This window comes from Eleutherodactylus coqui, chromosome 6, assembly GCF_035609145.1.
Source record: "Eleutherodactylus coqui strain aEleCoq1 chromosome 6, aEleCoq1.hap1, whole genome shotgun sequence".
NCBI lineage: Eukaryota > Metazoa > Chordata > Amphibia > Anura > Eleutherodactylidae > Eleutherodactylus > Eleutherodactylus coqui.
In genome coordinates, this window is record NC_089842.1 from 227,953,380 (window position 1) to 227,976,284 (window position 22,905).

Here is a 22,905-nt window from a genome sequence, read left to right on the forward strand (position 1 = left end):
CAGACCTGCAAAGGTCTCAGCTCTCCCCCTGGCCCTGTAGGCCCAGGCTTTATAAGGCCTGGTACCAGCCCCACCTGGTACGTGGGAGTGACTATCCCACCCTTCACTTTGGTCACTCCAGGAAAAGCCGGCCCGGATTATGTGGCTTGGAGCCACTTACATACTACAACGTGTTAGTGGCTTAATGCTACTAACACTATACTGCCAGCTTCCTCCACCGAGCCCAGGCTGCTCGGTGGCACGCATCTGCCCACGCGCTCCCCAAGGCAGCATAGGAGAGCATCCTAGGTGACACATACCTGCCCTCCAGCACCTTGCCGGTCACCGTCTCACACCCTTTATTAGAATTGTTGGGTGTCTTATATACGGCAGCTTGTACTTTGGGAAATACACGGCTATGTGTTACTTCTCTAAAAACAGTCCTTAATGGTTTCTTTTACAGATACAATTCCTGCAAAATTTGCAAGAGTCCTACGACCTGGTCCTGGTCTTCCACCTTGCTGCTTTCATGGAACACTTACTGGTAAACCTGCTTCGTTATAGTCGACCAATAAGAAACGACTTCAGGGAGTAAGGGCCCTTCTACACATAACGATTGTCCTTCAGTCAGTCGTTGTCAGGCATTTAAAGTGGTTGTACCAAGATTAGACATTATCCCCTATCCACAGGATAGGGGATACCTTGCTGATTGTGGGGGGCTCACCGCTGGGACCCTCGCTGATCTTGAGAACTGGACCCCCGTGTCCCACTCTTGTCACTGAGGGGTCGCTTCTGCAACCCTCACAGTGGCATTACTGTGAATGGAGCGTTGGCTGAGCACACACCATCTGCACTCCATTCATTTCAGTAGGGCTGATGGAAATAGCCAAGCAGCACCGACTCGGTAGACGTATAGGAAGTGAATGGACCACTAGTGTGTCCAGCGCTCCATTCAGTCTCCTCCTCACTTTGGGGGGTCTAATAATACTGCAGTGAGGAGAATGGGAAATACAGTACCTCTGATTTTGAAATTGATGGGGGTCTCAGAGGTTATCCCCTGTCCTATGGATAACCTTGGTACAACCCTTTTTAAAGGCATTTTCCACAACCCCCTGACATTGGTGGCAGTTGGGGACACACTATATGTAATAAACTGAACCAAAATTCTCACCTCCAGTTGCCCGCTGCTCCGCTGTCTACTTCGGGTTGCAGCAGTGACATGAGTTATTTACCCATGTGACCACTACAGCCAATAGGAGGCTGGCAGGGACGTCATTAGGGATGTCTAGTAAACCTGACTCAGGGCTTCTCCATTTGAAGTCCACGTAACAGGTTTATGGGATGTCATTGGGCCTTCTGGCCGGGTGATGGCACCTGTCAGATGCTGCGGCGGGCCAGTGCCACGGGGAATATATTGATTTTATATAGTTTTGGGCATAAGGGACCGAAAACTCTATAAAATCAGTAATGCAGAAACCTGACTTTTAAGTGCCAGTCAGTCACCCTATGTAAAAGGACCCTAAGTAGGGGACATGGATAGCAAATGATTTACATATTAGCTACACCCATATTCAAATACTTTGACCACTCCCTAATCATTCACTGCCATACCTGTTATTACAATATTAGAGGAGCCCAGACCTAGGAATGCCCTGAATGAGGCCAGTGGTGCCCACACATTATAACATAGTCCCCACATTCTAGGGCAATGAATGAATGCTAGTACTATAACAGAGGACTAGATGTGTCAAATCTTATAATATAGTAGGTTTGTGATTTGGTCCTCGAGAACAAACATACACTCCAAAATTTACATTTGTAACACTCTGTTGGGGTCCCATATATCGGTTGCGTCTGGCCAGTGGTTTTATATGGGAGCTAAACCCAACTGATGCCATTTTGGTCCATTTTTGCACTGGTATAGTGTCCATTCCTGGACAGAAAAATGCTGCATGTAAGGTTTTTCTGTCCGGCACAGGGAGGCATTCGGCATCAAAGCTGATGTGTCGTATGCCATGAACAATCCAGTAGAGAACTATGGGATCAGGTCCAGCATTAGTTTTCCTCCACTATTTCACTACAACGCCAGAAGGACAGAGGCTGGACATATGACAAACCACCGTGAAGAACTCTATGGAGGGGGATAGGGTCTAGTTACATACATTTTCTACAGGAGAGCTGTTATCTTGTCAATATCTACAAATTGGGATTGAGCTTTAGAAACCTGATGACGGGAACGGCTAGAAGCCTTTCTATTTGACACCATTGGGGGGCAGAAGACATTGTTGAGGGTTCTAGAGTCAGTAATCCTCCTTGATTCCCAACACGAATGAGCTGTGATGCCTGTTTACCCCAAGCAATACCATGTTAGTTGGAGATTTCCATAACTTGGACTTCTTTGGGGTCCCGATGATGATCGGATCACCCTAACTTTGGATGATCCTTAATATGTTTGGCTTGTTCTGTATTTTTTTCACTTCTCATTAATTTCCTACAGATGACCTCAGCATCGAGAAATAAGATAGAGATTTTCCTGAAAGAACAAGATCAAAGAAAGGAGATCATTCGTGACTTGTCTTTCTTGGCTGTGAGGTTCATCTGCAGCAAGACCTGTCACCAGAAGACCTTCTTGAAAGAGTTTCAAGATGAAATGTTGAAAAAATGGTCAAGTGTAGAAGCATTTTTAGTGGGTGATGAAGCTGTATGTTCCTTTGGTATTTTGGTGGCCATCTTGGCCGCAATCATAGTCAAGTCCATTGTAGACCGATGCATTTGTGATGCTGAAGAAGACAACTCAGAAGAACCTGCAGATGCCTTTACATCTGCTGCTCCAGAAACCAATGTTTCCAGGTCTTCAGGCACTTTTTTAGGTGATAGTCTCAGTTGCAATGTGGAGATTGTCACAAATATAAATGATGAATATGGTGGGACACAATCCGACTTATGCATCAGTCCTGGCAATTGGGTCAAAGTAGAACTCGATATTGGTGAAATGGGAACAGCTGGTGCAGAATCTAAGATTGGCAGTTCCGATGGTTCTCTGAAAACTAGAGAACTTCTAGCTGAGCCTCCTGGTGTTACTAGACTAGATAGTGCTGACCAGGAGATGGGTTATAACGATGCTCATGGGAATCTTGATAAAGATCGAGGTGCCAAAAACAATGCTCATGCAAGTAGTCCCACCAGTGCAGAAGCTAATGGAGGTAGTCATGTTCAGGATGGTGGTGATGGTACAAGTCTAGATTATTCTGAAGATGACAGGGCTTGCAGAATAGCACAGCCACACAGTTTAGGAGCTCAAGAAAATGCTCATGAAAGTAGTCCCACCAACCCAGATCTTGAAGAAGCTCATCATCACTTGGGTAGCAATGCTGGTCCAAGCCTAGATGATTCCAGTGATAACGGGGCTTGCAGAGTAGCACAGCCACAAAGTTTAGGAGCTCGGGAAAATGTTCATGAGAGTAGTCCCACCAGCCTAGAAGCTGAAGGAGTTTGTCATCATCTAGGTAGCAATCCAAGCTTAGACTATTCCAGAGATAACAGGGCTTGCAGAGTAGCACAGCCACGAAGTTTAGGAGCTCGAGAGAATGCTCATGAGAGTAGTCACACCAGCCCGGATGCTGAAGAAGCTCATCATCATTTGGGTAGCAATGCTGGTCCAAGCCTAGACGATTCCAGTGCGGACGGGGCTTATAGAGTAGCACTACCATCAATTGTAGGAGCTCAAGACAATCCTCTGGAGCAAGGGGACTCCTCTTCTAGGAACACAATCTTCAACACACTTTTTATTGGTTTTGTGTTTCTTCTGGCGTTTGTCATGCTGACCAAGGTGTTGCCACAATCCATGATCTCTATTCTTTCTGCCATTATACTGGGCCTTCTGCTGATCAAATGGTTAGTGAACTGGCAAGCTTAGTATCTTCTGCTTCTCAGAAGACCTTGTATTGATGTCAATAATGAGCTTTAAGGACAAATGTGATCTTTTTGAAGTCAAATGTGTCTTATTAGCAGTTATATACCTATAGAATTAATAAGAACCTGCCACCAGGACATCTACCAATGCCTTAATTAGTGGAGTACATTGCAAAGATCAGAATTAGCCCCTTTATGGTGCCAAGTTTTGTCACTCAGGACAGAAGCGTCACACCATTTCCATGACCTTTGGGCCCATACCTCACCCCATTCTTTGCTAACAATGCAGTTGCTCTTGGGAGGGAAGTCCAGCACAACAGCTGAGAAGATGTGAGCAACCAGGGCTGGGTTCCTCTATCTATGGGATGTATGTCATTAGCCTTGGTAATACCAATGAAGAGGAAGCATTATCTAAAGTGCTAATCAAGGGCTACAAAAATAGTTTGCCACGTGTTTTTCCCTTTTGTGAGTCCTCTGCCAAGAAGAGCCACAAGAGGCATATTGCCGTAGATCGTAAGATTTCTGAGTAAGGCTTGAAACTCTCTTGTATTCCTGGTCTATTGGTTGTTTTTATTGGATGCATTGTACCCACCATCATTGGGGTATTGTATAGATATCTTTTGTGATAGATTCTGTCCTGGTGCAGGATCCCCTTTTAAAGAGGATGTCCCACCTCTAGCTATTTTGTGCAGGAAGCAGACAGCTCTGTACACTGTACAGTGGCCTGGGTTGGTATTGCAGGCTGAGTACCATTCACTTCAATAGGACTTCAACAGAACTGCTAGAAGTGTGACAAGCCCTTTAAGCAAATTAACCTTTGTAACCTCTGCAATCATTAATAAATCTTATACTTGTCCAAGAAATGAGTCATTTTGTTTTTTCTTTGCCTTTGCAATAGATGATAATTTAGCAATGCCATCATGGATGTGGGTTGTCTGCAGAGCCAGAGTCGTTTTGACTGATGAGTCATTGTATCTAAGCGCATTATGTGCGATACGTATACTATCTAATGAACGTATACTATCCTACCCAAATTATTTTGATCCCTCTATCAGTAGAATGGATCGAGTCTTATTGGCATGTTAAATCATGCTACATTAGATGTCGACCCCTGGAGGTGTCCGCTACAGTATATGGTGCGAACTGCATGCTATTGGATATACGGGTTATGCCGCTGCACACAAGCCATCCATCATGAAGCCCAATGCATCGGCCCGCGTAGGTTCCATTATGGTCTAGGGATATTTGATGTAGCACCGTCTTGGTCTGTTGGTTGAACCATGGACATGGAGTTGTACCTTGACTATAGACAATAATGTGCTGCTGATAATGTGGTAATACTCTGGAAATGGTCAGCCATACTTCCAAAAATATAAAGCGCCTTGTCACAAATCCAATGCTGTTTTAGGTTGATTTGAGGATATAAATGTTCCCCGATTGGACTGGCTGTGCAGAGTCCCAACATGAACCCCCTCTGGAATGAACTAGAATACCAGGTCAGGAAATATAAACAGCACCCATCTACTCTGAGAGAACTCGCCAGACATTTGCAGGATGAATGGAGGGAAATACCAGCTGAAGTCTGTCAGATGTTAGTAGAAAGTATGCCACGGGAAGTATCTGATGTCATTAGTGCCAACGAAGCCCCCCCTGAGTATTAACATATGGAAATAAATGCTATTTTTGATTCTTGCTCAGGGGTCCAATTACTTTTAGGCCAATGTAATGTCTCCGGAGATGCTGCATCTACATCTAATTTGCAGCATGCTAAGCACAGCACATGTATAAGTATGTAGGACTCTTCTGTCTTGGAAGGTGCCCATTGGAATAAGTATGTGAAGAGAGGCACTAGTTGGTGAAGTGCCCAATGATGGATATAGAATACAGCCCTATAGCAGCCGATGTTTAGTGACACCTATTACCACCTCTTTCTTCAGAGGACTGTAGGCTCTGGGGTTACTATGCCCGCTTCTTTATGTTATCAAATACACCTCCGCTTGCACGGGGCGTGAGAGAATATGCCAGATCACCACCAAGAATGATGGGTCAATGGGGCGGCTCTTTACAGGAAGTATTAGGCAGACCAGGGAATTAAACCTGATTTCTTCATACAGCAACCAGCATATTAATGTTTCGGGGGCACATCTCCCTTCTTCAGAATTGCTGGGTGGAACGCATGTTTCCACGGCTCACACACCAGGAACAGCAGCATTTTCAGGGACCCTTCCTCCCCTGCCAGATATGGCATGCAGGTTTCCTGTTCCCCAGAACATTGACTTCTTCACATGTCTAGACCTCATACAACCTAAGCACCTACATGGTGTGTCTAACGCATGTGGTTTTGGTTACCTGGCTGCAGGCTGGGGAGGAAATGTCCCTAAATATCCTAAAAAACATGCGTTCCACTCAGCAATTCTGAAGGAGGGATTGGGCTCCTGAAACACATTAATATGCTGGTTGTTTAATAGTAGAGAAGTCAGGTTTAATTCCCTGTAAAGAGTTGTACCATGGACTCATCCTTTTTGGTGTTCTACTGGATTATGTTATCACTCTGACAACCTATCATAAGGACTTTATATTTCCCACTCCATTTCTGGCCTACATTAGACCAAAGTTTAATTGTGACTGTTTGGCCTGAGTCATGGTACTGCTCCTTGGGGGTGGAGTCTGACAGTTCCGGTCCCTCCTCTGAAGACAGATTCCTAATTCATTCAGTGCTAAGCATTTAGGTTCAACAGATTTCGAGTATCTAGGAGCCTCTGAAGATAGGCAACAATGGCTAAATGAAGAGGAAAGTAACAGAATACACCCCCCAGGCCAGTTTATCCTATTGATACACGTAGACTTATCAACTCTTTTATTATTACTAAAGACAATAAGCTGCAAAGATATGCTTTGCTATAATCCATGTACACTGCAGATGGAGGTAAAGAGAAGAAAGGGGGAAACGAAGTTTAGGGGAAATGAGGTGGACACAAGAAGGAGTGAATGGAAGAGCGTGTGTGGGGGGGGGTGCACATTAACGAACAGAAAAATAATGAAAGGAGACTGTGTAACATATGCGTTCTGATGTGGTGCTGATATTCAAGGAGGTCTAAAAAGTAACTCGGAAACTACGGGCCAGTAAGTCTGACTTATATTGTGAGTAAAATGTTTGGGGGTTTCTAAAAAAGGAGATCCTGGAGGACCTCAAGGAAAATAGCTGTATAATTCTGTATCAGCATGGGTTTATGAGAGATACATGTCATCATTACACACTAAATTGGAAAGCACTAGATAACACTGACATGGAAAAGAAATTGGGGATTTTAGTTAACTGTAATCTTAACTGGAGCAACCAGTGTCAGACAGCTGCTGTCAAGGCCAATGGGATCATGGGGTGCATCAGAAGAGGTCTAGGGCAACTGGTGAGAACATTGCTCCTCCTCTTTACAAGTCATTGGTCAGACCACACATGGAATATTGTGTACAATTTTAGGCACTGGTGCCCAAGCAGGACATATCAGAGCTTGAGCGGGTACAAAGGTGGGCAATTAAAGTAAACAATAGAATTGGCAGGTACAATATATATTGGAAAAAACTTTCTGACAGTGAGGGTGATCAATGAGTGGAACAGGTTACCACAGGAGGTGGTGAGGGGCTCCTTCTATGGAAGTGTTCAAACAAAGGCTGGACAGATATCTGTCTGGGATGATTTAGTGATCCTGCACTGAGCAGGGGGTCGGACCCGATGACCCTGGAGGTTCCTTCCAGCTCTACCATTCTATGATAATATCCAGAGAGGTTGTCAAAATTGGAATTATTTAATTTACAAAAAAATATGGCAAATGCGTGACCTAATAACTATGCATAAATATATCAGGGGACAATACAGAGATCTCTCCCATCATCTATTATACCCAGGACTGTAACAAGGGGCTATTCTAATAACTATGTATAGATACCGTGTTTCCCTAAAATTAAGACACTGTCACCTTGTAGGCCTTATTTTTGGGGAAACACAGTAAATCAGGGGTTAATACAGAGATCTCTCCCAACATCTTTTTATACCCAGGACTGTAACTGGGGCTGCTCTAATAACTATGTATAGCTGCAGTCAATACAGAGATCTCTCCTATCCTCCATTATACCCAGGACTGCAACAAAGGGGAGCTCTAATAACTATGTATAGATATATCTGCAGTCAGTACAGAGATCTCTCCCATCATCTAGTTATATCCAAGACTGTAACAAGGTGGCGCTCTAACAACTATGTATAGATATATCTGCAGTCAGTACAGAGATCTCTCCCATCATCTAGTTATATCCAAGACTGTAACAAGGTGGTGGTCTAATAACTATGTATAGATATATCTGCAGTCAGTACAGAGATCTCTCCCATCGTCTAGTTATATCCAGGACTGTAACTAGGGGATGCTCTAACAAGTATGTATAGATATATCTGCGGTCAGTATAGAGATCTCTCCCATCATCTAGTTATATCCAGGACTGTAACAAGAGGGTGATCTAATAACTATATATAAATGTATCGGGGGTCAATACAGAGATCTCTCCCAACATCTATTTATACACAGGACTAACAGCAGGGCGCTCTAATAACTATGTATAGATATATCTTTAGTCAATACAGAGATCTCTCCCATCCTCCATTATACCCAGGACTGTAACAAGAGGGAGCTCTAACTACTATGTATAGATATATCTGCAGTCAGTACAGAGATCTCTCCCATCATCTAGTTATATCCAGGACGTTAACAAGGGGGCGCTCTAACAACTCTGTATAGATATGTTAGGGGTCAATACAAAGATCTCTCCCAACTACCCACCTTCCTCCTCTGGAGCGCTCCCAGTCCAGGACTGGTGACACACAGATAACATGGACTGTAGGACTGTATTCGTCCTGTGTATCCTCCCTCCCTCTGAGCTATAGCCTGTTACCATTTAAAGTGAATTGTACCTGCATTACCTGTTATACAAGTTGTACTCAGTAAAAGTTATACCGGGCCCTAACCGTTCCTGGGGACCCGAGCCGCTATACACAAGTGTCTGTGTTCGTTTCACTGCCATGTAACATACCAGTGTTTGGGAATGGTGGCATCATGAGTGATTTGTACTACTACTCCCCCCATCCTGTTTTTTGGCATTCCCTATCATAGGGGTGTCGAAGCTGGCCTGCGATCATACACTGATCTTGGCTGTGTGTCATCCCTCCGGGACCACAGCACGGCAAGTGCCACCGTGACAAGTCAGCACTTATCCCTCCCAGCTCTTCACAGTAGCCCGGTGCCCAGGGTCACCCCTCTGGGGTGTTGCAGGGGCTTGGGTAGAAAAATGGCAAATGAAGTTCGATATTGATAAATGTAAGGTTATGCACCTGCGCAGGAGAAACGGATGTCACCAATATACACTAAATGGGGTGCTGCTAGGTGAGATGGAAAAAGACCTGGGGGTACTAGTGGACTGTAGACTTAACTAAAGCAGTCAATGACCATAGGGGTGAGGGACAAGAACATTATCCTCCCACTATATAAGGCACTAGTCAGGCCTCACATGGAATTCTGCGCACAGTTCTGGTCACCGGTGCTCAGGAAAGATGTCACAGTGCTGGAGGGGTTCAAAAAAGGGTAACTGAATTAATAAAGGGAATGAGAGGACTGGAATACCCAGAGAGGCACCAAAATTGAGATTATTTACCCTGGAAAAAAGATGCCTAAGGGGCGATCAAATAACTATGTATAAATACATGAGGGGACGATACAAGGATCTCTCCCATGATCTGTTTATACCCAAGACTGCAACGGTGCCAAGAGGGCATCCTCTACGTCTAGAAGAAAGAGGGTTTCATCACCAACACAAAAGGGGGTTCTTTGCTGTAAGAGCAGTGAGACTGTGGAACTCTCTGCCTGAGGACGTGGTGATGGCAAAATCCATATAGGAATTAAAGAGGGACGAGATGCCTTTCTAGAGCGCTATGATATTACAGGATATAGACATTAGCTGACCAGCGGGGTTGTTGATCCGGGTCTTGGAGTCAGGTAGGAACTTTCAAACGTTGATCCAGGGATTATTCTGACTGTAATTATGAAGTCAGGAAGGACTTTTTTCCCCCATTTGGCATAAATTGGCGTCTCCCTAGTTTTTTTTTTTTTGCCTTCCTCTGGATCAACAGGAGGGTGGAAACAGGCTTAACTGGATGGACATTGTCTCCCGTCACCTAACATACTGTTACTATGTAACAGGTCCTCAATAGTAGAAGTCCCGGACAACCCTTCTCACCCAATGTACTTCAGTACTGTAGACTGAGCTATCATGAGGCACCAGTGATGTTAACGACTGCTACATCGTTACCTCTACAGGGAGATCAATGATGGAATATACAAGCCCACACTTTCTACCATTTGCTTCTACGCCAATCACCACTATTCAGCCTGACGGACATGCAGGCATTAGTGTGGATGATGCTTTACTACAAATAAAGTTCTAGTGACAACCCTGAACTGCCAGAGCTCACAGCAAGAAGTCTTGTCATGGGGACATTTTTGCCATACTTTTGGTCGTCCCATAATAATCATTGTCATAATCATAGCATATAAAGAACTAAAAGATTTGTCATCACAAAAAGTCCAAAGCAAAACATTTAACCCCTTAGTGACCGGCCTACTTTTAGCTTTACGGACCAAGCGATTTTTATAGTCTCATTGCAAGAGCAGTTAGTCGTTGACAGCCAGATGTGGGCTTGTTTTTTTACCTTGGGATGACTTGTATTTTTTAATGGCTGCACTCTGAGGTAAAACATTTTTTCAACATTTCTGTCATCTTATCCATTTAAAAAGGGACTTTGTGAGAAAAATTAGCATTTTTTTAAAATTGGAATTTTATTATTTATAAACTTTATTGAGCTTTGACACTTTTTTTAGTCCCTCCGGCGCACTTGAAGATGTGATCACTCGATTGTTAGGACAGTACACTGCATTACTTATGTAGTGCACTCTACTAAGCTTACGACAGCAGCCTATTAGACTCTGTGGGAGGTGGGGTGCAATAGGCTGAGCTACAGTACATAGCAAACATATAGGCCTTTATCAGGCATCCGGCTGCCATGGAAAACAATTGGAACCTTGCAATCACCCTGTGGGGTGCTGATGGGTGACAGAAGGAGCCCTCTACTCCTGTCATCTGCTTGCATACTGCAGTTGCTATTGATTGTGGCATGTAAGGGGTTAAACTGACAGGATCTGAATTTTTCTCTACGACCAGTGGTTAGAGCAGGAGCCTGGCTGTCAGTAGCCAGCCAATCCATCGCCTTAGAACGATGTATGTGCAGGTTTAAAGCCCATTAGTGAGGTCAGTAAAAATACATATTGATTAACCCCTTAGTGACCAGCCTTCTGGGTTCTTGCGGGGTTCTTCCTGGGTCACTAAGGCGCCTACCCTGCACCAGTGTCCGTGAGCAGAGCAACCTCCATTTTCGACCAGGTAACAACTTTGATGCTGCGGTCAATAGGGATCATGGAATGTAATTAAGGGACAGGTGGAGTTAGCCGCATCCTGTCATCCATCAGTACCCCGCAATGCCATGGTAGAGTGCCGCTACGCAGCATCCCAGGGGCAGGCCCACAGCTAAGGAGACAGTGGGGTAGAGATGTTTTCCTCTCATGGGGCTCTACCATCTCCTTCCCTGAGGGTAGCTCGGGACCCGACCCTGTCGCTGCTGGGGGAGATCACAGGGATAGTAACCGGAAGTTGCCTCAAGTCTAATTGTCACTTGTGACGCCACCGTTCCTCCTCCTGGAATGGATCTTGTGGACGAATAAAATAGTCCAACACCAGAAAAGTATATTTTGAAACAAAACCTGGAACGGTTCATCTTGTCCATTTACTTAACTTCTTAATAAAGTCGATAACAATTGCAGGAATCACAACAAACAGGACTTTTATCTCAGTAGAACTCATGGGGCATTAGAACAATCCACAGTCCAAGTTATCTGCAGGTCCTTTCACTCCCGGCAACCACTTTTTCCACCGGCAAAACACGCACACCTTCTTCTCGCAGATAAGCGGTTCTATTCTCTCAGTACTCAGCAGTAGTACAGAGGATATCCTGGTTGAACGGGCCAGGCTGAGCATCAGGCAATCACTCGGCCTCCTCCATACTCCACACACACACTGATCTCTCTCCCTAGTGTGTGCCCGACTCTCAGAACTGAAAACACTGACAGACTGACTGCACTCACCTCTCTCTTGCAATGCATTCTGCAAACACATATATACATATAACAACAACATGTGACCACAAATGATACACACAAAACGATACATTTTTCAGACAGGACAGAATATACCAGACATTAACTCTTTCAGTCCCACAAATTCAATACATATAAGTATAATGTATTCCACAAACAAGACACTGACAAGACAGTGACATGAGACAGACAGAGAACGTTCTGGAGGAGACCCCATTAACTTTGGGCCACTACAGATGGATTTCGATGGTAGACAAAGGTGTCATTAAAGGGGTTGTCCCGCGCCGAAACGGGTTTTTTTTTTTTCAATAGCCCCCCCGTTCGGCGCGAGACAAACCCGATGCAGGGGTTAAAAAAAAAACAAACGGATAGTGCTTACCTGAATCCCCGCGCTCCGGTGACTTCTTACTTACCTGGTGAAGATGGCCGCCGGGATCTTCACCCTCGGTGGACCGCAGGTCTTCTGTGCGGTCCATTGCCGATTCCAGCCTCCTGATTGGCTGGAATCGGCACGTGACGGGGCGGAGCTACGAGGAGCCGCTCTCCGGCACGAGCGGCCCCATTCAGAAAAGAAGAAGACCGGACTGCGCAAGCGCGTCTAATCCGGCAATTAGACGCTGAAAATTAGACTGCACCATGGAGACGGGGACGCTAGCAACGGAGCAGGTAAGTGAATAACTTCTGTATGGCTCATAATTAATGCACGATGTACATTACAAAGTGCATTAATATGGCCATACAGAAGTGTATACCCCCACTTTGTTTCGCGGGACTACCCCTTTAAGACCTCCAGATCTGCCATGCTTGCCAGCCAATCAGATCCTACCTCTGGCTCGGTCTAATTGCCGATTGGTGAAAAGTTGTCCTACTTTCTATACATGCACTAGCGTATCACTAAGTGTTGAAGGGGTCGCAAGTGGAAAGCGGGCCCTTAGCGAATAGGGGGCTCACAGTGTCCCACCATATATTCTTACACTGCTGAGCGCCATTTCAGGCAGGGGAGGGACCGTTACCTGGAGCGGCCTGCAGCCAAGTAAATACTCTAGACTTCCTCTGGCGCCGCCCTCCCTACCACTGAGATACTGCAGTTGTGATTCGCCACGACTGTAGTCTATCACCGCACTGCCGCCCATGAATCCACAATAAATCACACACATTGAAAGGCATGTACTTTCAATTTTTCGCTTACAGTTGCGAATACGAACTGCGTATTCCACGAGCAGAGGAAATAAATCGTAGCATGCTCTATTTTGCTGCGAACTCAACATGGACGGCCTCCATTGAAGTCAATTGAGGCTGTCCAACCCGCATCTCATATGCAACTAACATTGTGTATGGGCCGCGGGTACCCTCATCCTAACTGGGCGATGCCACGGAAAATACAAATAATAAAAAAAATCTTAACATAAATTGGGAACAACATACAAAAGAGAAACAAGAATCCATACAATTTGTTACAGGAAGTATTTTTATTGAATAATTTGCATAAAGTATAAATTTATAACCATATTTAGTATCTCTAACAGTAAGAACAGATACAATGTACCAACACCGGCCTCCTCCACCCCTTAGCATGTACCAACACCGGCCTCCTCCACCCCTTAGCATGTACCAACACCGGCCTCCTCCACCCCTTAGCATGTACCAACACCGGCCTCCTCCACCCCTTAGCATGTACCAACACCGGCCTCCTCCACCCCTTAGCATGTACCAACACCGGCCTCCCCCACCCCTTAGCATGTACCAACACCGGCCTCCCCCACCCCTTAGCATGTACCAACACCGGCCTCCCCCACCCCTTAGCATGTACCAACACCGGCCTCCTCCACCCCTTAGCATGTACCAACACCGGCCTCCTCCAACCCTTAGCATGTACCAACACCGGCCTCCTCCACCCCTTAGCATGTACCAACACCGGCCTCCTCCACCCCTTAGCATGTACCAACACCGGCCTCCTCCACCCCTTAGCATGTACCAACACCGGCCTCCTCCACCCCTTAGCATGTACCAACACCGGCCTCCTCCACCCCTTAGCATGTACCAACACCGGCCTCCTCCACCCCTTAGCATGTACCAACACCGGCCTCCTCCACCCCTTAGCATGTACCAACACTGGCCTCCTCCACCCCTTAGCATGTACCAACACCGGCCTCCTCCACCCCTTAGCATGTACCAACACCGGCCTCCTCCACCCCTTAGCATGTACCAACACCGGCCTCCTCCACCCCTTAGCATGTACCAACACCGGCCTCCTCCACCCCTTAGCAGCCGGACATCTTTTACCTTATTTCCCAGTCGCCGATGACAGTAGCAATGGATGTCATAGAAGAGGGGGTAATATAATATTACACTCCCCGGTCAGCCAGTAGTCACCAGTCAATGTAAGAGTGTTTAATATCTTCTGAAGTTTGTATGTAGTGTATATACCTATACATATAGTGACATAGTATCATCCCATACTGGGCATATTGTATCATATGTTCTGTATCACATGATCAGTCACATCCCAATGCCAGACATAAGAATAGAGAAAAAAAAAAAAAAAGGTCCGGCCTCCTCCACCCCTTAATAGCCGGCCATCTCTCACCTTATTTCCCAGTCACCGATGACAATACTAATAGATGTCATAGAGGAGGGGGAAATGTAGAATTACACTCACCAGTGGTCACTGGTAAATGTAATGGTATTTCTAATATCTTATGAAGTATATATATATAGTTTAACACTATACATATAGGATTATATGTATCCATACTCCGGGCATATAGTGAGTCTGACATCGTCAGGCACATCATAGTGCCATACACAAATATAAAAAAAAAAAAAAAAAGGTCCGGCCTCCTCCACCCCTTAATAGCCGGCCATCTCTCACCTTATTTCCCCATTGCCAATGACAATACCAAGAAATGTCATAGAGAAGGGGGAAATGTGGAATTACACTCACCGGTACACTGATAATCACCGGTAAGTGAAATAGTATTTTTAATATCTTATGAAGTATATGTATAGTTTAACACTATACATATAATATCATAATATCATCCAATTCTTAGCATGCGGAGCGCCTAACATGGTCAGGCACATCCTAGTGCCATGAAAAAACACTGTAAAAAAAAAGTATACCACCTGTATACCACCTGAGGTCATCCAGCTGGATCCAGTGAATGTGCTGGGCCTTCTCCTGATGATAGTCCGCTGCTCCCGATGGTCCAGACGCTCCCGATGGTCCAGACGCTCCCAATGGTCTTCTTGGTTCTTAGGAGGACATTTGGCTCTGATGATGTCACAGACCCGACGCGCTCTCCAAGGTTTTCCAGCTAGGTTTGACAAAAGAAAACCCGGTGAATAATACCTGGTGGTGCTCTGATATGGGCGCGCGGTGATTCTCTGCTGCCTCCATCCTTTCAAGATCGAACGGCCTGGAGCCAAGTTGGATGTTGTCTGACTAAAAGAAAAGGAAGCAGAAAGTTTTGATGATAGACCTTCATTTCTACCCAATATATATAAAATCTATCATGTCTACATATAATGTCTCCCTTACAACCAATGCAATATCCAATACTTACTGGTTCAGGGATGTGTGGTGGTTGCATCCTTAGGGCTCGTACCAAGTCCCAGTCAATATGCCGGAAAAACCTCTGTGCTCTGATGTTGCCATTGACCCCTAAGCGCTTCGTAGGATCTTTCTGGAGGAGCTGAAAACAAAACAAATTTAATTTAGTGATTTGGACCCCTATTACTGCCCTGGTTTATTATAACATGTATCACATAGAGAATATATTCACCTTTCTGATGATGTTCTTCGTCTCAATGTTGGAAGCATCAAATCGTCCTCGATGATACTTGGACCTGCTGGTAACCATCATGTTTATAATTTTACCTAAGGCATACCAGTCGATGGCGGCGTTGTACTCCTCCTCGTTCAGCATCTCAGGAGCCGCAAAGTCCGGGGCTCCAGCATATCCGGTGGCTGTGCGGTCTCCATAGATGTCCTCGAGGGCCAGCCCGAAGTCGGCGATCTTTAGATGGCCCGTTTCAGTCACCAGGATGTTATCCGGCTTGAGATCTCTGTGAAATAGAGAAAAACAATGGTTTCTTCCATTGGATATTGCTGAGAGAGACCCAATCACATCAGCTGATCTTCTTGGCAAATGTATCAAAATCTTAGCAAATAAGAAAGAAGACGACGATTGGGATAATTCTGAATAATTGGATATTTAGAAATAACAGAGCGAAGTAAATCCCGTAACTCTTGAGAGACAGTTATACTTTAGCTCATTAGATATTGTATCCTCCGAGTCCCTACAGTCAGTTTATATTGGACTCCAATGAGGAGCACATTGGGCCTATTTATTAATGGTGTGACACCAGAATGCTGGCACATGCAACAAAACTGCTACTTTTCTGCCATATACGTCGCACCCTGCCAATTCGACAAAACTTGGGTAGGGCCGGTCTTTGGGGGCATGGCCAATGCAGCCCATCACTTCTACTATAATCTCTGCCATGAACTGGTGGAGATCATACCAACAAAACAATGTAGGCCAGCTCCTTGCTAGTGTAGGTTTACAAATGTACTAACACTCTTGTGCCTCTTACTACGTTTGTCACTGGTCGATGGGGGCAGGTTTTACTTGGACCTCCATGTGAAACCCCGGTCTAAGTAAGTACGCCCCATTGTGTGCTCATACCTGCAGGACTAATATTCAATAACTATATCTTATAGCAGAACCTAAAACCATCTCTGTAATGTAATCTGGGATTACTGACACTATCACACCAATAAGAAGATACTCACCAGTGGACGATGCCCATAGAATGCAGGTCTTGGATACCACACACAAGTTCTGCGGCGTAGAAACTGGCATGAAGGGAAGAGAAGACGATTAGTGTCTAGAAGATGGAAGCTGGAGAGACTTTGTAATGAGCCCCGGACTACATTACCGAGCACTTGGGATGTCAAGGCGCCCATTCCGCTGTAGAAGTTGAAGAAAATCTCCGCAGTTGATGTACTCCATTCCCAGCAGGACGAGGTTCTGCCACACAGGCAGAAGAATATTAATATATGTATAAAGTTCCCAGATGATTGCAGCATCTATACTGTTACTATACAGAACCCACCGCCAGTTATTCCCTCATCAGCACAGATCTAGACTTTCCGGGAAAGCCAATTCTCCATGAAGAAGTTACAACAAGAATCCATTATATTGGAAGACTAACAGATCACACAGGTCAGATATATAGGAAATTACACAAATCCATCAAAATTACAAAACTTTATTTAAAATAAAAAATGTACATGAAAAAAACATGAAATGTACATGAAAAAACATGAAAAATGTACATGAAAACATGAAATATACATGAAAAAAATAAAAACCATGAACGTTTATTGATATTGAAGGTAAACCATCCACAAACACCTGCTGACAATTCTAATGTTACCGCAAGATGATACAATTATATCACACATAATAACATACACTTAATGGGGAAGATACAGAAAGTTACTTACATCTGTGGCCAGATATACAATATGAGAAATACATATATTATAACCCAGTAAAACTGATTACTTAAATAACAGGAATGATCATCGCCTTGATTAGATTCCACAAATAGGAGGATAAAGTCCTGGTTATCCAGAAATCTCTTCTCTGAAGGTATCAGGGAATCCCCATCACTTTCCATTCCAGAATACTATGTTATTAATGGACAGTCCGATGGTGGGAGGGATTCCAAGCAGTAGGGTAAAGTAACAGTGAAGAAACTGCATCCCCGAATTACTATTGGCATATGGAGCAGATCCCGTGGTCACAAGTGATCTCCATTAGTGAGATGAATCTGAGTCATAGATGGTGGAGGTGACACAGCCCTACAAGCTGGAATTGCCACATGATCAAGTCCCAGTGGTCTTGGAGGTTTCCTCTATATGTAGGATATAGTAGCAGTGGCCAAAGACCACTGGCCACTCCACTCCCAACCGTTGGTGACCTCCCATGTGGTCAGCCATGTCGTGCCATCACCAAGGACCTCCTCATGGCACACTGACCAGCCCAGAATTTGGTGGTTGGAAGTAGTCAGAAATGTACCTTGGTCTGAAAAGCAAATTCCCCATGAAGAAGGAAAGGACTTCCAGATGCACGTTGTAAAACGCGTCGCTCCACCATCACGCGGTCCTCTCCTACGGCAAGCAGGAGTCTCTAGGAGATGACTTTCACAGCATATTTCCGGCCAGTAGAGATGCGTTCTGCCAGCCACACCTGGAGAAACAGTCAGTAAGTAGGATCTAGCTATAGTAATCAAGCAGGAATGATTATTTGGACTTGATGAGTTTTTCCTTTGTCCTCAGTAACGTATACCAGGCCGGTTTTAGACAGTGCAGTCCTGGGGCACCCAATGCTGCAATATTGTATCAACAACACAGTGACGTTCCGGCATCGATGTGAAGAGAGCGGCCATGTTGTACTTCCATGGCCGTTACTAACGTCGTATAGAGGACCTGTCACCGGATAGAATCAGTAGGGATGGCTACATAGCTCTGAAGCTGCGGCAGCACTGAGACTAGCTCTGTCATTTTTCTCTATTCTCACCCCTCTTCGCCCAAAGAGGCTCTTCTTCGGTCCAACGCCTGGCACTATGAATGTGTCAAGTGGGCGGTCCCCACCGCTCACTGTCAATGGATGGCATTGAACTTGATTGACAGTCTAATGTCACCCATTGAGAGTGAGTGGTGGGAACATTAAGGGTGCCAGGAGCTGGACCTAGTAGAGCCTGTCTGGGTGGAGGGGAACGAGTACGACAAATACCAGAGCTAGAGTCAGCTGCCGGCCGCGCACCCCGACCCCATGATTGTATCGGTCATTGGTCGTCTATAAAAGATTAGTTATAAAACTCCCAAAGCATCTGTCCCCCCCCACAAAGTATCTCCATACATCTGTAGTTAGCAATGGACACCGCTGCCCCAGGACCAATAATACCAGCATACAGTTCAGGCCGGGAACTTTAGCCTTTATTTAAAATCTGCATTTTTTTCACATTTTTTCTCAGTTTTGTTCTTTATTTTCTTTATTTGTTAAACAAGCTAAAGACACTTTTTCCTTCCATTAGGGAATCGCACGGACAAACTCCTTAAAGAGTAATTACACTTTATGTCTAAATGTACAGAATAGGCATGTCTACACATATTTGCCGTAGTGAACACGCTTGATACATGAACATTCACAACGTATAGCACTGGACATCAATGGGCCTATTGCGGTTTTTCTTGCTCATGCACGTCCAAAATACGCCGTGTTTAGTCCGTGAATTCGCTGCATATTCACAGATCACAATCTCCATCCTTCTGTGTGAATGAGCCCTTATTCCCAGACTACTGCTTCCCCACAGTGGCCACAAGAGGCAGTAATCCAAGATACTGGTCACACTGCTGACATAATGCCCCCCACAACAGTAGAGGCTCCATCGGGGCGCGTGACAAGAGAACAAGTCATTGGAATTACCCCGGATCCCAAATAATGGAACCTTCATAATTAGCTAATATAAAGAAGGCTATCCCACCTAAATAATGTATGAGCTCTCCACAGGATGGGGATAAATCTCTCATCTCTGGGGGTCGGACTCCTGGGATTCCCAGGGATCATAGGAACGGAGATCTCAGAGCCTCCCTGGAGAATGGAGCAGCGGTGCCCATGTGTGACTATGGCTCTATTCACTGTTTATGTAGACAGCCCAGAACATTGCTTGCTTATCTCCCATGAAGCAGGGCTGACTGGTAGACTAGATGGGTAGAGGTGGTAATGGGGGCAACCAGCGTCTGGACAGGATTACAGCTGTGGCTGCTCCCCCACAGAAGGGATCATGATGGGTTGAGGCGAGGGGTCGCACCACCACAGACAACATGACACGGTCTTCCAATGCTCCAAACAAAATGAATTCATTTATTGAGCCAACCGATCTCGCAGCATACCCAGCTTTAGCGTCTCTCCGGGGTCGGAGGTGGCGCCTTTGGTACCCGTTATATAGTAACAGCAAGTCCTTTATCCTCAACGAGATCAGCTAGAGACTGAGCCTCATAGGACACCGTAGCTGCCAGACCCAGAGGCTATATCCAGGCCTCCAGCTGCTATATCAACCCATGGGGACCCCAAGATCACATTGCGGGGGTCCGATGGGTGAGAGAGGGAGCCCCCTCCCTCTGTCACCTGCAGTAAAGGGTATTGCAGTCTATTACAACTGATGACCCATTTCCTACAGGGTCTGCCGCTTGGAACCCCCATCCCTCAGCTAACTGTCCATCCTATGATATCATATAAAGCAGCTTCACTTTATAGTTGTTGTCCGAACCCTTCTTCCTGCTCTTCATCAGATTCGTTGTTACCTTACTCTAAGGCCTCATGCACACGGCAGGTCCGGATTCCGGAATTCCACATGGAATCTGGTCCTGACCACGGCGGATGACCCTGCGTACCTGTCATCTTCTTCGCCGGCGTTTGTGCGGACCTGTCTTCTTCCGGCTATCCCTGTACTGCGGATGGTCCGCATGGCTCACTGCCGCACATGGGCAGTACAGCTTTATTTATTTTTTTTAAACTCCTGCTTTTCCCACGGAATCTGTGGCCTGTTCATTGACTTCAATGGAAGCCGATCATGCGAGAATTACAGGAAAATGGAGAACGCTACGATTTTTAATCCGCGAGCGGAAAACGCAATTGGTTGCCACTCGTGTGCATGAAGAATCCCTTTTCCATAGCATGTTATGGAGGGTTATTGTTGCGGAACTCGGAGGCGGACGCCTGCCTTGGATTCCACAGCAACAATCTGCCCGTGCGCATGAGGCCTTAAGGGACAAAACTATTAATGACCAACACTGAGGATAAATCACCAATAGTAGATGGCGGGGTCCATAGCTCGGGGGTCCCGTCAATCAGCTTAATGAAGAGTCCCCGGCGCACGTGGCTTGTGACATCACGTCCATCAGTCACATGACCTGGGAGCAGCTCAGTCTCATGCAAGGGAACGGGACTGAGCTGGAATACCCGACACCGCGGCTACACAATGCACGACTCTGTGCCTCGTTGGGACTAAAGTGCCGCCGGCACTCACTTCAATCAGCTGGTCGTCAGAGATCCTAAGCGGTGGATTTTTGCTGATCAGCTATTGACGACCCATCGTCATGACTACTGTAGTCGTGGAGACTGGGGCCCCAACATTCTACGTGTCGTCTGGTTGGACCATTTTGGTTGTGTGTATTAAGAGCATCACATGATTCGGATTTCTTACCTGTCCAAAACCGCCTTGGCCGACCATATAATGAAAAGTCAGGCTCTTGATATCATCAGAGATTGTGCTGTCCGTGCCGGATGGTCGATCACCGCCGTCTCCTAGAGGGAAGAGGGATAGGCAGACATTAGGATTAACCCTTTAGAGAACAAAATGTCCACTTTTGAGTGCTGCGTTCTAAAGGTGAATCTTCTTTCAGTTTCTTAGTCTACCCCAGAACGTTTAGTTCCGTTATTTTGGGGTCACATGGGGCTTCCTGATTATTACATTTGGAGAAGATATCAATTTTGTAAATCTTTCTTAGGGAAGTCTGGTCAGAAATCGGGGGGGGGGGGGGGGGGAATGCAGTTTTTTTCATCATTGTCTCACACTTTGTAAGGTAATTTGGTCAATTAGTAATATTTACCCCAAAAATGACTCCTGTAGCTCTTCCGTGTACAACGACATCACACGCGTGTGCATTGTATGACGTATGACATTGTAATAGCTATAAGGCCTCATGTCCACGGGGAAAAGCAGGCCCATTACGGATTCGCCATGGAGAATCCATAGTGGGTCCCTCCTGCCCTGCGGACATGAGCGCTGAAAATAAGAATAACTTACCCGCAGCGGACCGGGCAGGTCTTCTCCTCTTCGCGGCCGGATCTTCTTTCTTCGGCCGGCGGATGTGCTCGGCACGTCGGCGGAGTGCCGCGCGCAAACGCCGGGCACATCCGCTGGGCGGAAGCAAGAAGATCCGTCCGGGAAGAAGAGAAGATCTGCCCGGTCCGCTGCGGGTAAGTTATTTTTATTTTAGGTCTCCCGCGGATTCGGACGGCTTCCATAGAAACCTGCGGGAGCCGTCCCCGCGGGAGACCCGCACGAAAATGGAGCATGACATTTTTTTTTCATGCTCCATTTTTTCTTTATTTACTTTTATTGACCATCCGCGGGTATTTATCTACCTGCGGGTGGTCAATGTATCCCTATGGGGTGCGGATCCGCGGGCGGGAGAAGAGTTAAAATCCGCTGCGGATTTTAATTGTTCTTTTCCCTGCGGACATGAGGCCTTAATGTATCTTCCTCCTCCGGCTTTACCCGCAGCCTCTGGACGCCAGGGACAGATAGATTCGGGGGAGAACGGAATAAAATTGGTGGTTGGGTAATTATTTCATGTTTCGCGAAACCAAAAAAGTGACCACATCACTCACTTAATCCTCAGATATCTTCTTAGAGGAGGAGAATAATCTTCAAGATTCTGTTTCAATCAATATGCAGAGCCAACTTCGGGGCCACGGACATGGGCCCCTTCAAAATGCCATAGAAACAAGCAGTGAAGCGGCAGCATAAAATGGGGCAGAAAAACCATCCTTTATAAAAGAACATTTTTATGGTTTCATTGTTAGGAAAGGCAACGTTTCCACCTAATTATAGGTCTTTCTCAAGCTATTAACTGATGAAACACAACATCATAGCCATGTTCCGCGTAACAAACTCTACGTGACAA

At 45.7% G+C, this 22,905-nt stretch overlaps 3 protein-coding genes across 6 annotated transcripts in view; 1 reads left to right on the top strand and 2 right to left on the bottom strand.

Moving 5' to 3' along the window:
- The window catches only part of LOC136633354 (uncharacterized), a 70,625-nt gene that overhangs the window by 16,634 nt on the left and 31,086 nt on the right, over nt 1-22,905 (top strand). The window contains exons 8-9 of one of the 4 annotated variants that reach the window (XM_066609029.1): nt 443-523; nt 2,477-4,740. The exons of 1 other annotated variant lie outside the window; for it this stretch is intronic. In XM_066609029.1, the coding sequence (XP_066465126.1) occupies nt 443-523; nt 2,477-3,895 (1,500 nt within the window). In that variant the 3' untranslated portion in view covers nt 3,896-4,740. Of the gene's footprint in view, nt 1-442; nt 524-2,476; nt 4,741-22,905 lie in introns of those variants that run through there. 2 more of the 4 variants (XM_066609027.1, XM_066609030.1) reach the window with 2 other exon arrangements.
- LOC136631632 (protein kinase C delta type-like) lies at nt 15,380-16,018 on the bottom strand. The gene is made up of 3 exons (XM_066605919.1): nt 15,923-16,018; nt 15,704-15,832; nt 15,380-15,582 (listed from the first exon to the last, which is right to left on the bottom strand). Exons 1-3 carry the CDS (start codon nt 16,001-16,003, stop codon nt 15,421-15,423), a joined length of 372 nt encoding a protein of 123 aa, XP_066462016.1. The 5' UTR covers nt 16,004-16,018; the 3' UTR covers nt 15,380-15,420.
- On the bottom strand, nt 16,028-21,523 carry LOC136631633 (protein kinase C delta type-like). The gene is made up of 5 exons (XM_066605920.1): nt 21,420-21,523; nt 18,230-18,400; nt 17,082-17,173; nt 16,936-16,998; nt 16,028-16,205 (listed from the first exon to the last, which is right to left on the bottom strand). Coding segments are annotated over exons 2-5 (234 nt in total). The 5' UTR covers nt 18,308-18,400; nt 21,420-21,523; the 3' UTR covers nt 16,028-16,204.